General features: G+C 38.9%; 1 protein-coding gene across 2 annotated transcripts in view; it reads right to left on the bottom strand.

Moving 5' to 3' along the window:
• Positions 1-10,972: 10,972 nt before the first annotated feature.
• Positions 10,973-15,255, bottom strand: part of CNIH3 (cornichon family AMPA receptor auxiliary protein 3) — a 38,036-nt gene continuing 33,753 nt past the window's right edge. For both annotated transcript variants that reach the window (XM_042823297.1, XM_042823306.1), the window contains 3 exons: positions 13,959-14,071; positions 11,872-12,015; positions 10,973-11,000 (listed from right to left, as the gene is read on the bottom strand). In XM_042823297.1, coding sequence (XP_042679231.1) covers positions 10,973-11,000; positions 11,872-12,015; positions 13,959-14,071 — 285 coding nt within the window. The remainder of the gene's footprint in view (positions 11,001-11,871; positions 12,016-13,958; positions 14,072-15,255) is intronic.

Genomic DNA, 15,255 nt, shown 5'->3' with positions numbered 1-15,255 from the left:
TAAATGGAAGGCTTACCCCTATCCTGGGCTCACTCTCAAAACACCAGCAGAGGCGATCTCCAGGAGAGATCCTTCCCCACTGGTAGCCAGCTCTTAAATAGGACTAGGAGCACAGGAGAATTGCCTTCACCTGTTCTCCTCTGGCTGACTCATTGCTCGCCTCAGGTGATCAGTCAGAGGTTCAGGCCGTGGCTCAGCAGTTCCCATACACACCTCCACCACTCATCATTCACCCGTTCCTCTCTACATCTAAACATCCCTAAGTACAGAGCTCCACGGATGCCATGTCTCTTGTCGTTAATTTTGTTGCTTCCTCATGAGGTCTAAAACGAGCTGTCAGGCTTTTAGTAGCTGTGGATATTCAGAGAGAAACACAAATCAGTACACCAACTACCCAAGGATGAGGAATTTTCTCCCATTCATGCCGAATGATCAGCCCTCCATGCTACATCTCACTGCAGAGCTATTTTACAGACTGCATTAATTATCACCTCCTTCATCTCCTTCACTTACTGAATTTGAATAAATCCATTTCAAATAGACTTAAATAATAAATATAATAATATAAATAGTATATGTTACGTATAACATACATAACTTAACATAATACAATAACATAATACATATCACAAAATCACAGAATCATAGCAGTTGGAAGGGACCTCTTGGGATCAAGTCCAATCCGAAGCTAAAGCAGGATTATAATAATATAAGTAATAAATAAGTGAATTCAAAATAAAACTTCAAAAGTGTTAAAACAAAATTCTGGTAACTGTCAGGCAGCTAATATATTCCTGGAAGCTCACAAAGACTCAGACCTGAAATGCTATGTGCCATAATCCACAGATCTAAGAACTACTTGAGCTGCTAACAAAATGCATTAGATTTCTTACACACAGGAGCTTGGCTGATGAACTTGTTGGGCTATTATGCAAATAAGGACATACAATTTATGAAACCAACACAACTCAATGATATCATTTAAAGACTTCTGATGAGGAAGCACCCTTTGTAAGATGACATGCAAGATGTTAACCATTCAAAATCCCCCAATTTCAAGTCAGCTAGCATTTGTGAGCTGTGATATCAATACTGTTCTTTCCTCTCTGGCACTGCATCTGGAAGTTTCCTCATTCATTACAAAACTGCAATTTTCAACATCTATCCAATTTTAGAGAGAGGGAAAAGTCAATGTTCTTGAAAAGAAAGCAATGCCTCATTGAAAATAAGTCAGTAGGATAATTGGAAATAAACGTAGGCTTCCCTGTCATGTACTTAAAATATTAAACTATGCTGGCTCTCTTTAATAGAAGATTTCTTGTGCAAACCAGATACGTCATACACACAATATTCAGATTTCTTTGCAAGTGATAGATAAACCTTACGGTGCAATGCTCCCTCCTTCCAGTGACTCATCAGACAGCCATCCCTCTTGGCTGGACAAATCAGGATGAGTAAAACTTCTGTTTGGAGGCCTACATGCCACATAGCTGCATTTGGTCCACAGAGTCCACAGACCGTGCATTCCAAGGGGTGGTGCACAGCTTTATTTTGGTTTAAAAAGTAGCTGATTTGGATTCCAAATCCAAATAAGGAATTGGTTCAACTGGATATCTCAGTCCAATCTATCCAGTTGGATGTCTGCCCAAATGGCTATTGCAGTTGGAGCGCTCAGTAAAAACTTGTGCCTCCTGGCAGAAGTCATTTAAACACAAAAATGTAAATATGCAAGATTGCATGTGGAGCACAATGATGAATAGCAAGCAAAATGCAAAAAATGCTGTTTGAATCAACCAAATTAAAAATATATGCCATTATGCTACCACAAAAGGAGACAGAGGCTCAGATGAGGCATATAAAAATAGGTACAAAAGTGCTCAGAATCCTAGTATAGATCACTTTAAAAAGATGACAAAATGGCTCATAACAGAAATTGATCATGAGCACTGTGAAGGTGACACATCAAAATTTTCTGCTTTACCAATCTCAGAGAATGGAGACTTTTAATGAACCTACAAATACATTCTAAAGTAATAAATTATATATTTTCCAAACAATATCTAACAAAATTCTGGAGCCCATAGGTAAATAAATAAATAAATAAATATAAAAATTCAGTTGGAATAAAAGATTGGATATTTTAATCATTAAAAAAAAAAAAAAAAAAAAAAAAGAGAGAGAGTTGTGACTAATGCTTCAGGGATATTAACTTCAACCAGCAGAGGTTTATACTAATCTCCTTCTGTATGCGTCCAGGATGAGACTTGACATACTGGACAGATCATAACACATCCATCAGCACTCTGCTAGATGTTCCTGTACGGCTCTGGCCACTGTTGCAATTAGGTTGCTGAGCCAGGTGTGTACAGCTGGGCCTGAACACCCACTGCTAAGAGCATCCCAGGCACTTGATGGGAGTCGGGGTTACCAAAGATCCTGGTTACATGGGCACAACAGCTCCTCAGGGACCTCCAGCACTGTTTGCTGAAAAGGAATTTCAAACGAACTTGGAAGAAGTCACTACAGCCCAGAAATACTGCTTCCTCATCCCACTTAGTGTAATCCTTAAGAAACACCAACGCTTAGACCTGCTGCGATACACAGCATCTGTAGATACAAAGATACATAATGCAGATTTAGTCCTATTTCAGAACAAAAAGGATTTATATCAAATTAGCTGATTTGCATTTGTACCTAGGTAAAACCAAATGAAAATGTTTTTATTACCAAATAAATGCCCACAGGCAGATAAACAATGTAGGTACAGCCAGCGCCACCACTTCAGCCTGAGCTTGCATTGAGCATGCTCTCAATGCAACACTGCAAGATCAATAAAATGGGATGTCAGTTGTGTGATGAAGGGGAGGATAAAAGGTTAAAAGGTTGTAGCAAGGAGTGGTTAGAAGGGTGCAGCATGCTACAATGAGTTGCTTTTCTGTTTCCTTTATTCTCTAAGTGTTATTGCTTTTTGGCAGCATTGAGTTACAGCCTTTTGGAGGGAAAAGCCTTGAAGTCTGTCAGCTAGCCCTAAAGCTCAGCAATGTGCCAGGTCAGGCACTGATCTTAGCGACAGTGGAACAAATGCATTTTGACTAATTCTACTGAATTCAGTTGCTTCCTCCCATGAGGAAAAGAAATATTAATTATTTACTTTATAATACCATCTAGCCCTGTAGTTCCCAAATCCAGCTCTGCAATGCTAGGCATTACTTAGAGAAAAGAGCAATTCCATCTCATAAGAGTTCACAATGTAAATTGATAAGCCAGACAATCTGAGGGAGAAAAGGAGCACTATCTTCTCCACTTAGGGATGGTGAGCTGAGAGCCGAAGTGCCTGCCCAAAGTGGCAAAGGAACAGGACAGAATTAAACTCTCATTTTCTCAGATCTGATACCTGAGACATAACAATTTCTTTTAAAAAAATTAAAAAAAAAAAACCCAACACCTGGTTTTGTCTTATTTTTATTTCCAAGTAACATGGTAAAATACCCGAGCAACACATCAATTCTTTTCTGCGTTAACTTCCTTTCTGGGTGCTTCCAAGGCAAGTTGCTCCTGAAACGGCATACTTTGCTTTATAAGGCTTTAGCATACAGAGCATCAATCACAGAATGGTTACGGCTGGAAGGGACTCTAAAGCCCACCCAGCCCCAACCTCCTGCTGTGGGCAGGGTGTCCCCTATCAGCTCAGGATGCCCAGGGTCCCATCCTACCTGGCTTTGAGCGCTGATGGAGCACCACAGCTTCTCCAGGCAAACAGTCTGTGACAATTATGTGCCAAAAGTCATTTTAACGGTTTTATTCTCAGGGTAGAGAAATTCATAACTTGAAACACAGTTTCTGGTTCAGTGGGTGGTTTGTTTTTGTGGTCGTTTAAGAACAGGATATGAATCCTCGAATGAACAGAACAATGGCCCATTTGGTTCCAGCTATCTCTAATTGCAGGCCCTTGTAGTCATTTCAAAGCAAAGCAAGAAATGCTTCATAACTGATAAGCTGGACAAAGTGTACGTAGCCTGCTGAACTGAATTCACTGATAGTTAAATGTCTCCCGAGATACATGAATTTGTATCTCTTCTGCAGCTTTACTCTTTCAACAAGAACTTTCACTGATTAGAAAAACTGGTTCAGATTTCTTTTCATGTGTTATATCTTTGCCTCTCACTTTTCTTTCAGTGCTCTCATTGTTTTTACACTATGAGAAAAGACAGGTAAGAATCCTCCTCCTCCAGACATTTTGTACAGCTTTGTAATTCATTTATGTACCTCTCCCTAGCCAGACATCCACTCAGCAAAGAAACAGCAGGAAAGCTGAAAGTCAGACCTGAGGAGAAGTCCATTTCAAATAGATGGATTTAGTACATTTGAAACTCTACTAAAACACACCCTACAAAAGGACAGTTGGCAGGAAGGTTTCCAAACCCAATGTAGAGACACTGCTTATTAGGCACAAAAAACAAATTCTCCTTACAGACAAAACAAAACAAAGAAACAACAAACCACCTCAAAACAAACAGGTCAGGGAGAACTGCTTTTGCCTTAAGGTATGACCAGTGTGTGCTTGTAAAGACAAGGTAGGTCAACATCATTAGCTGCAAATGGCTAAGAGTTCTGGACCGTCATGTTCTTACTTTAAGAAAGAGCAAGTGATTCAAAGTGACAAAGGAAATGTCATCTGCTCTGCAGTAAGTGTCCCTACATGACAAGATTTCTTGGTGGCTGTGAAGACATAACCAAGCTCAAATTTGCCTATATTGCAGAACTATTCTCAACAATGTCTATATTCAAGTACTTCAAAAGTCCAGAGATTCATAATAAGACCTAGAAATTACATTTAAACAGCAAAGCTATCTGGATAGTTGCTAGAGAATCAGCTGTATTTTGCATTTGCAGTTCTTTATTGTTAGTATTTTAATATATTTATATTTGCCACATTATGTCAGGTAAGGTCTAAAAACTCCTGTTTCAAAATAAATGAATTTCTAAAGCTACAGCTGCAATTAACAGCTCAATTTGCACCTCCAGTAACCTTACTCTATCAATAACTCTGAAACAGTAATTATTTGTAATAACTGTGGCCAAACTTTGCATTCCTATTAACAGTGACAGGCTGATTACCTTCTGTCTTGTGATTTACATTGTTTTAAGCAAAATGGAAGTACTATACTGCAGATGGAGCAGAAATTCTGGTTTGAGCTATCCCACAAGACTACACTTTGGCTGCATAAATCTTGGCATAGTTTGTAGGAGCTATGCTTTCCTGGCAGTGTTTCATGTCAATGATCAGTATTTGGAAATGTGCTTAATAAGACTGAACTACCACAACAGCAGGACAGTCAAATCCTTTCAGATCTGTCACGACACAATGGTGACATTAGAGATACTTCACTGGGGGGGGGGGTGTGAAAAGAAGGAAAATCTATTCAAGCTTTGGACAAAATAAGTACTTCTAGCTCTTAACATTTTGTTCCACTTCCATAATGTATGACCTACATACATTACTAGAAAAAATATTTTTAAAAGGTACTTTATTTCCTCCAGAGCTTTACTGAGAAAGTCTGACTACCCAGAAACTCACAGAACTAGGCCATGGAACTACATTTGCTCTTGAATGAGAATTTGACCACCAATTTACAGGTAAGAAAATAACTATTGTTAATTGTGTAAGCACTTGAAAATGTTTACAGAACAGTGCTTTGTTAAATTGCAGCACAGGATCATCTGCAGCAAATAATTTCATCATTGAGATGTATCACTGAAACTTTAGAATTCTGTTATCACATACTCACAGAATATTTGAGAGGAAAGAAAGGGGGAAATGTTGTATTTCAGAGCAGAATTTTCCCTCCTGCCCACCTACAATTGCATTCCTGCACAGAATAAATCAGAACAAGGTGTTTGTGATTAATGAATGATAAAAAATTATAAGCTCACCAGAATAAGAATGGATTGAGATCATCGATGTAAAGCTCGGTGCTGCATGGAGGGTAGACTGATAATAATTGCTTCCTAAATAAAGATACCGTATTTTACTTCGATCTTTTTACCTCCTGTTCTGTTCATAGTAAGGCAAGCTTTATGTAACATCCAATAACATCTTTGACCAACTGAAGTTATTTTGTTACTTTTTTGCCTTCTGTTTTTAATTTTCATTGTCATCTTGGTAGAAATTGCACAGTGCTGAGGAGGACTCACATGAAGTAAGAGACAAAATTTCCATTAACTCCTTTGAAGCCAGATTTTTACCTACTTGGCCTAGCATTCACTGACAGTCTGGCACTGAAACACCCCTCTTATCCCTTTGATGCCCATGTTCTTCTTCCATTAGCATAATTAATGCAAATGGATGTGACATCAAGATCTAAAAGGCAAGACACAATTTAGCAGCAAAATTCTAGGGAGTTTCTAATGTAACTCTATTTCCCACATAGCTGTAGAGCAATACAGGGGCACGATCCAACATCCTTTGGAAATAAAGGAAAATCTCCAGTAAATTCCAGACTTTGGACCATGCCCTGTAAAATTATTAATATTATTAGTTTTAGGTATCTGTGTGGAGACAGAGTAGAGAAAGAAAAGCAGAGTGCTAATATCTGTACTAAAGAATGAATAAGCACAAGCCCACAGCACTGTCAGGTCATCACAACCTCCATGCAGTTTCTGTAGAAAGGTGCAGGTCAGTTTTCAGTGCCTTGGTGCAAAAGGAAGCATATGGCCCCAGGAACAGACAGAAAAACATTCATGACACTTTAAGTGCAGTTAATTATCTGTAGGTGAATCATACAGCTATCAGCATTGTCTTGCTGCATTTGAAACTGAAACAGTAATAGCAGCAGTGACTTCTTTCAGCATCATTGCAGTTCAGTTACCTGACTACAAATAGGAGAAGAGAAGCACAGAGCACTTCCTCCCCACTGGGGCTGCCTTTCCATCATAGCCAAGGGGAGGCAGCTCTGGCAGCATGCTGTGCAGCCACTCTGTTGGTATGCAGCTCCTCCAGGTTTCATCCACTCACATTTTGTTTTTCCACCTCCTACCTTTCCCCTTTAAATACATTAAGCATTCACAAAAAGAAAGGGAGTATTATATATGTGGAAAGATTTCACAAGGTAGGTAGCACCATTCTCACTTTACAGATGGTACAACTGAAGAAAATGAATGTGTGCTCACTGCACATATCTTCAAGGGAGCAAGGGAAATAATGTGATTTCCTGTGACCTTTGTGGGGTTCACATCTATCACCAGAGCATGTGAGAGAACAAAACCTGCTGCTCCTAAGCGATGGTATTTACTTTTCCAAGAGAAGAGGCAGGAAGCAAGAAGGCTTGAGGAAGAAATATGCAACTTCCAGTCACCAAGAAGAACTGGTGACTAAAGGGACTAAAGCAGAGATTATTTCTTTCTTAAGTGTCATGAAGGGAAGAGAAGATCTTGTAACTGAAAATCTGAGCACTTTTTCTATTATTCACTATTGTCTATGGAGATCCACTTGCCTGGTTTGCTCATGTTTAGCAGCAAGATAGCCAGTACTAAGAGGGCAACCTGTATCTTTACCATTTTTCCTACCTCTTTTCACACTTTTCTCTCATAATTTATCTAGCAAGTCTAACAGTGAAAATGGTAAATCTGGCTATGAATTCATCCACTATACATAGGTATAACTGTCCAGCAAACAGCCCTTAACCTTGACACAGAAGAATACATGGTAAATTTATGGACCTTTTAGAGCAGTGAAAAATTTTCTACTACAAAAGTTACCAAAGCAAGGAAACAAAAGCCTATCATTATGAGAAAATGATTAATCTGGACACAAGTATGAATATGGTATTGAAGTCCATCTGCCATAGCAGACAACACATACTGGTGTAGCCCATGACTGCAGCCAAGTGCTGTTGTCTGCTGGGGCAATCCAGGAAGATACTGCAACATGTGCCCATGTGTCTGGGCAACAACACCTAGCAATGCAAATATCAAGGGTTGCATCTGTTGCCTCTGAAATCTGCAGTATTAGCAGCTTTTTAAAACTGTTGGATACCTTAGACACTCTCTTGAGTTCTGGACTGGAGATACATCCAAAATGTCCTCCAATTAATGCCTTGGCCAGTTTTGTAGTATTCATACTCAGCAGGCTAACTAAATTCCAGGAAAGGAAAAGTATCCTCAATTAAGGATTTTTTTCAATTGACTTAGACCACATTTTTTCTTTATGATAAATTGTCATTGAAAGCAATGGGGTTATTTTTTTGAATAACGATTATTAGGAAGAAAGGAAAAAGCCAGCTTTCATTATCCACTCATGGAAAGGATAAGTTTGGGTAAGACAGACTCAAGAATACTCTAAACATCTCTCATCATCCTCTCTCAAGAAAGATTAATTTGGCCAGAAGGACCAGAGAAATCCTTTAAACATGACATGGAAGATGGAGAGCTTTACTACAGAAAGACGGAAGAAGAGACTCTGAGCTCAATTCTGACAGCATGGAAGCCAAGGAGGATTTGCGCCTTTTCCTGCAAGACCTGATCAGAATTTCACCCATTCAGCCTCACAAAAACATACCAGGACGTTTCACAAAACTGACTTCAAAGCACTTATCTGGAATGTTGGAAATCTGAATTTCGTTTTTTTAACCTCTGATGCACCCTGGAAGATGTGTCAGGCACCTCCTCAGAGTTGAGTTCTACGAGGTAGCAATGCTGATTTTCTCCTGTGGAGCTAGCTTCCATACTATTGTAGAATGAGATGTTTTCAGCTAGTATGTATAGAAGAAATCCAGTAACAGGCAATCTTCAGCTTTTTATGGATTATGCATTAATTTTACCATACAGAGCTATACAGAGTTAGCTCTGTAACCACTCAGCTTTCCTTAGCTGAAGCACACTTCAAGGAAATACATCCATTCTGTCTGCAAATGTGATTTGAAGAGCAGTTCAGTCACTTCTGTAACATGTGCAATCCAAACTTATGAACCATCAGGCAGAAATTAGTTTCCCAAGTAACCTGATATGGCAGCTCTGTTGTCTGCTTCTAGAAATGGAAATGCTAGGCTGTAAAAATTAAAACTGCACAATGCAAGACTATCAGTTACGTCTGTACTGGTAAGTTGTAGAATGTCAATGCTAAGCAGAACTTCATCATTTAAATACTGTTAGAATGACCTTGGTATACCTTTTACAGAAGCCAGTTAGCACTCCTCCAAGCCACGATCTTGACACAGGCTAAGAGCAGTCAGTTAGCATGCACCAAAAAGTGTTTTGCAGGCTAAGAGGATTTAATTTTGTCAGTGTAGGCTGATCAAACCAGAAAAAGCCTTGGCACTGTACACAACACATTAACTCCAGCTCAGTTTTTATTTTGCCAGACATTAGATTACTGCACACAGCCACTGCTTCTCCAGCATGCTCTAAAATAGGGTTTATTAGCACAAGAGCAGTGCTGAACGTGCCACTGGACCTTTCTTTCTGAAGTCTTGTGCCCAAAGTCCATAGGAACAATCTGTTGGCTCTCAACAGACACACCAAATTTGGCAGGGTCTACACTGGGCCAAAGCTAAAAAGAGACCAGTTGTGAACAAGCTGTTTCCATACAGAACTCTCTGCCCTGCTCTCCTCAGCATCTGTGCCAAAAGCATGTCTTATTAGCTCATTCACAGTGCAGGACCCGATCCCTGTGTGTGCTGGTACTAGTCTTAGAAGCTTCCTGCTGCCCAGGGCACCAGTGATTGCTTTGAAATACCTTAGTGATTCTGGAGTCAGCCCTGGTTCACCAGTTTCAGTGCTGAAACATATTTAGCAGCAGTTCTGAACAGATGATGCTTTTGACCTGGTAAATCAAACAGATTAACATAAAATATGAATAGACTTTGAGTGCTTACATAGATGTGTATTTGTATATACATATATATGAAGATTTACAGCTCATATATATAAAATTAAATATTAGTTGTACGATAAAATAATAAAAATCCTTTTAAGTTATAAAAAGAACTGAACAACTTAAATACCCACCTCATACAGAACAAAAACATTTTGTGACTTCCAGCATAAATTTGACAGCAGAAATGAAATTGCACAATAGAATTTCAGACCACAATCTGGTCTGGTATTTCATTCTCCAGAATTCTAACAAATACAATATGTATATTACAATCCTCTTCACTTATGTAATTCTTACCAGTCTTTTTTGCAGTCAGAGGAACACTATTCTGGTATGTGCTTGATATAGTTAGGCCGATTCCAACGTATTTATACTATCACTATGTTATTGATGCACCACAAGTGAAGTACAGAAACATACCGCATGTTTGTCTACAGTAATAACATGTCGTTAAAAAAACGGAGCACTGCAATTTCTAAATAATTTTGTTGTTATTGTTAAAGAGGAGTGGGTAAAAAAAGCCACAGAAAGCAATTCCCCCAAGATCCAACACCCTGTTTGATAAGTGTCACACAAACACCCCTGCAGAACAGTCACACATCTTGTCTGAACCCCAGTTTAGTGCTCATTTTCATGACGTATTGTGTAAGTGTTCCTGCTGTTTATGATGATCTTGTCCTCTGCTTCCTCAGAACAGAACAATCATTAAAAAAGAAAAAAGAAACTTTGCTCCTTGGAAGACAGTAGGGACTACGGTTTATGATGAATCCATTTAGCTGAGCAGCATTATCCTTGAAGAAGAAAACAGTTCTGTAACTCAGTCTATTTGGTTGCATTTTTTTGTTTCCCTTGGGTTTTGAAAGTCATTTGCTGCAACAACACACAGAGACAGGAGAAACACAGTTAACTCAGCCACTCTTCATGGTACTCTGCTTCTGCTTGGTGTCTCTGTCATATACTCTATTTACTTCTTGGGTTCAAAGTTTTCCTCTCTTTAATTTTCATTTACTTATTTATCTTTGAATCATGCATCACTTGGCTCACTCCTTGCACCTCCACAGCTTTTGTTGTTTTCAGTCTTTAATGATGATCTTTTAGTTAAGAGCTCACCAAAGTGTAGATCATGCTGAGTGAAAAGAAAGACACAATATGAAAGTATCCTTTTGAAACATAAAGAGCACTTTGATTTTTATAACCCTTTGCTGTCTGTTCCTCAAGGTCTGACTGTAATGGCCAATGCCTTCCTTTGCATTCTCTCTGTCTCTCTAAAGTATCTTAATTATGGTGGATTCAAGATGGGTATCAAAAAGAACTCAAGAAATAGCAAATTCATTAGTGATATCTTACTGTACCACAAGCTGTGTTTGAGCTTATTAAAATGTGCTATGATGTTTGAATTTGAACAGTGAAGAAACAAAACCATTTAGCTTTCAGACATTTGATATTTACAACTTCAACCAGCAACTCTCAGTGTGGCAGGCAAGGTTTACCATGAAACTACGTTTTCTTTCCTTCGGAGAAAAGTCCATATAGTAGAAGAAATAAAATGCAGACAACCAGCTAGCACAAATCCATACATATTAAGTACAACACTAAAAAATGAGGAAATTGCAGTATATTACCACAGCCCCATTTTACTGCAATTCTAGCTCTTGCAATACCCAGGAACGCACAGCAAAAGTGGATATAGTACTGTTTTATTAAGGACCAGGCAGCAGTCCTTGGCTTATGGCCACATTTTAGAATGAAGGAAAGCAGGGCTCAGCACAACAGTTTAGTTCCAGCAGAAATACTCAGACAAATGCTTAATATTCTACATGTAATGAAGCATCCACAGATTTAAGCACACGCTGCTGATGCTTCCCTGAATCAAGATCAGAAGCAGTTTTGTAAGGCTTAGGAAGCATGCGCATTTGTTCCAGCCATTCCTAAGTGCAATTTCACACGTTAAATGAAAAGCAGCTACTATTCCCTCTATATAAAATTACCAGACTTACCAGTAAAGATAGTAGAAGAAAGAAAGGAGATAGAAAGCTAGCTTACACCAGGCCTCTTTTTGACAGTAACTCAAGGTATCAGCATTCATGACTGCAGGTGGATCGTAAGCGAGTTCTGAACTATCTGCTGGGCAACGAAAATACCTGAAAGAGAAGGAGAACTCAAGAACAACTGTAACATGCTGTATTAGATATGTGCTGACACATACTGTCCCGACCATCACCTCAAAAGAAAACAGTCTTCCATCGTATAGGAGAAATTTACCTCTCTTTATCAAGCCTCACTTCCTGGACATGGTTAAGTCAGAATGCTAGTCTAGATATATTGCAGAACCAAGCAATTCATGGTTGTGAAATTTCTGTGCTCTGTTAAATCGTTAGACTGCAACATTCCCCCTGCCTATCCAGTTCTTTCTGGCTTACTCGCTAATAACTTGTATGCTGTGTGTTACAATACGTGGTCTGTGATCACAGCATGGAAGAAGAATTACTGGGCTTTAACTGCATCCACACAACTAATTTCAGATATGATGAGAGGTGACAGTCTCAACCAGTTGACAGCTCAGCTTCCTCTGCACTGAAAAGGAAAAATTCAATATGGTGTAACAAAAGAGTTGGCTGACTAGTGTTTTCTACACATAGCACTGCTCAGAAATTTATTATCTAAATGATTTTTATCAGAAAATATTTTTCTTACGTGGGAGAAATTTCTTATTATTTTCACCAGTGTCTGGATATTTGAAAAAACTATGATGAAAGATGTTTTTAGCAAAGGAACCTTAGCCTCAGTTACTTTGCAGCTTCACTGGAATGATAACATGCAATTATCTTCCCATGGTTTTACGCAGAAATTTTTACAATGAACCCAAGAGCAACAAATGATATGAGTAATTATGACAATACCTACGGAGAATCACAGAAACATATCTTAAGTTTGGCATCATTATTTCAAGTATGACCATTTCCACTTTGTATTTTTTTCTACTTTTCACACTTGAGTCGTTATCCTTTGAAAGACAGCATCGTAAAACACCATGATCTTTATTACACCCAACAAAAGAGCGCTCATAACTTCATCTTATTAAACTTTCTGAGAACTATGCTGTCACTCTAACTTCTGGATAATATAAATCTACCACAAGATGCTGCATTATTACCAAGTTTCACAGAAAATAGAGTTTAAAAGCTACTATTTTTTAATTTGTAGCTGAGGCACTAGCAGTCCCTTCTTTACAGAGTTGTTCTTCAAGCTACTTCACAACAGAAGCTCCCTGCTACCATATCTATCTCTGTAACACAGAAAGAACCTGACAAAAATTGCCTATGCTTTTCCAAATACAGTGGGAATGCAAAACTAGTGAAAGACTGCAGACTGACAGACAGAAAAAATGAATGCCTCCTGCCTATCTTCAGAGGTGCCAGATCCTCTACTAGAATTCAGTGGAAGCTGTATTGCCAGCAGCTTCAGTCCAGAAAACATTAAAGCTGCTCCACAGCAGCTCCCACACAGCCTACTAAGGAAGACCTTGGGTGAGCACAAACATGTAGCAGAGACCCAAAGCTGAAGACAGCTGGAGAATCCAGCTGCTTGGGGAGATGAGGGAGTCACCATCCAAGGAGGTGTTTGAGAACCATGGAGATGTGGCACTGAGGGATGTGATATGTGGCAAGGTGGGGGTGGGTTGGTGGTTGGACACAATAACCTTAGTGGTCTTTTCCAACCTTAATGATTCTGTGATATTAACTCCCTGACAGCTCCCAGCCTGTACAGCTCTTAGTGCTCCATCTTCAGACTGCAGGCCACTTCAAGTTCTCATGTGTGAATGATTCCATCTCGCACTTGCAATATTCAAAGTGGTTATTTAAATGTGGCTACCTAAATTAGGCTATTTGAAGCCACTTTTATGTATTATAGGTTTTCTTTCCCCAACCTAAACATTATAATATACTTTTTCTCTCCAAACTTGTGTCTTAGCTGCCTTTAGGCCTTTTTCCTGTTGCTGAGCTTCATGCTTCATACAATCTGCATGGCTGATAAGTTGGCACATATGGCTAACAAGCAGTCAGAATATAAAAGATGGGCTTACCTCCAGAAGTGATAAAAAAGCAGAGGAACATTTAAGCCCAGTGTGAGCCATTCCTGAGCACATAAAAACATTATGCAGAAAAGGCTATGGATGGAGTACTCCGGCAACACCAGCTGAAAGGAACAGAAATAACAGATCAGTAAAATATCCCTGTGACTTCCATCACTGATTTTGCAGAAGGCAAACCTGCATCAATCCCCAGACATACCTCAAGAGAGGGACAACAGAGGGCAATGAGCACAAGGCATGAAGCCATCCTGGTTCTGATCCTGGCTGTACACTGTGAGCTTTTTTGTAAGTTACATTCATCCTAAAGGTATCAAATCCATTACTAAGTTAGCTTTTTGAGCTAAAACCCACTGAAAAAGAAAAGTTACACCCCTGGTAAATCCATGGCTTCTCACGATGCTTACTGCAGACCAATTGCAGATCCTTTCTATTAAAAGAGTGAGTGGGCAGCTGGCAGAAACAGAAGTTTATGTGATGTTGATTCAGACTGATTACTTCTAAAGGCTCTTTTTCACCCCCCTTTCTTAGCTGGTCTTTGCTTGTTTTCTTATGCCTTTTCTCAGAAATTCAATTCTTATCTTTATTCAAGCAATAAAAGAATTTTATTCCAGTATCTTCTATTCCTCAAAGCCAGACAATCCCACACACAGTTCATATGTATCTCTTGCTGTGTCTCCAAATCACATCAAAATTAAAAAACAAAAAAAAACAAAAAAAACACCCCCCTCCCCTCCCCAAAAAAAAACAACAAAAAAACATTTGAGGGACTTCTTTTGATGTCAGTTCATCTTCATCAGTCAAATAGTTCAAGTGATTCTTGTTTCTGCAAACAGTGAGAAGCCCACTGCAGCTACTCCCAACTTTTACCTACTCCTATACAGTTGTGCTGCAACAAATTCCATAGTTTAAGGACTTCTCCCACTTCACAAGGAACGTATTTTTTCACTTTCATGTCTCTAACTCTACGCAGTCAGTCTAAGCATCCTCAAAAGCTTATCTTATGTGGATGACAACTCATGGTACAATTGCATAGCACAGATTCCAGATGGCAGTTATTTATCACTGCTGGATTTTTTTTTCTTTTCATTTTTAGAATGTGATTTAGAACATGACTATAACCTTTACCAAGAAAATGATTCATCCTCACCATAAATTACAGACAAGGAAGGTCTTAATGATGAATGGCTTCCAACTAAGCATCACAGCACTTTCAAGTATATTACATTCATTATCACATATTTGATTTCAGCTTCTAACACAGTTCACAAAATGAGCAAAAACACAATGC

The sequence above is a fragment of the Centrocercus urophasianus genome, unplaced genomic scaffold (assembly GCF_019232065.1).
Source record: "Centrocercus urophasianus isolate 14NV4802_14NV808 unplaced genomic scaffold, USGS_Curo_1.0 seq_10, whole genome shotgun sequence".
Taxonomy (NCBI): domain Eukaryota; kingdom Metazoa; phylum Chordata; class Aves; order Galliformes; family Phasianidae; genus Centrocercus; species Centrocercus urophasianus.
Note: the sequence above shows the minus strand (reverse complement) of the source record. Positions and strands in the feature narration are given on the sequence as shown.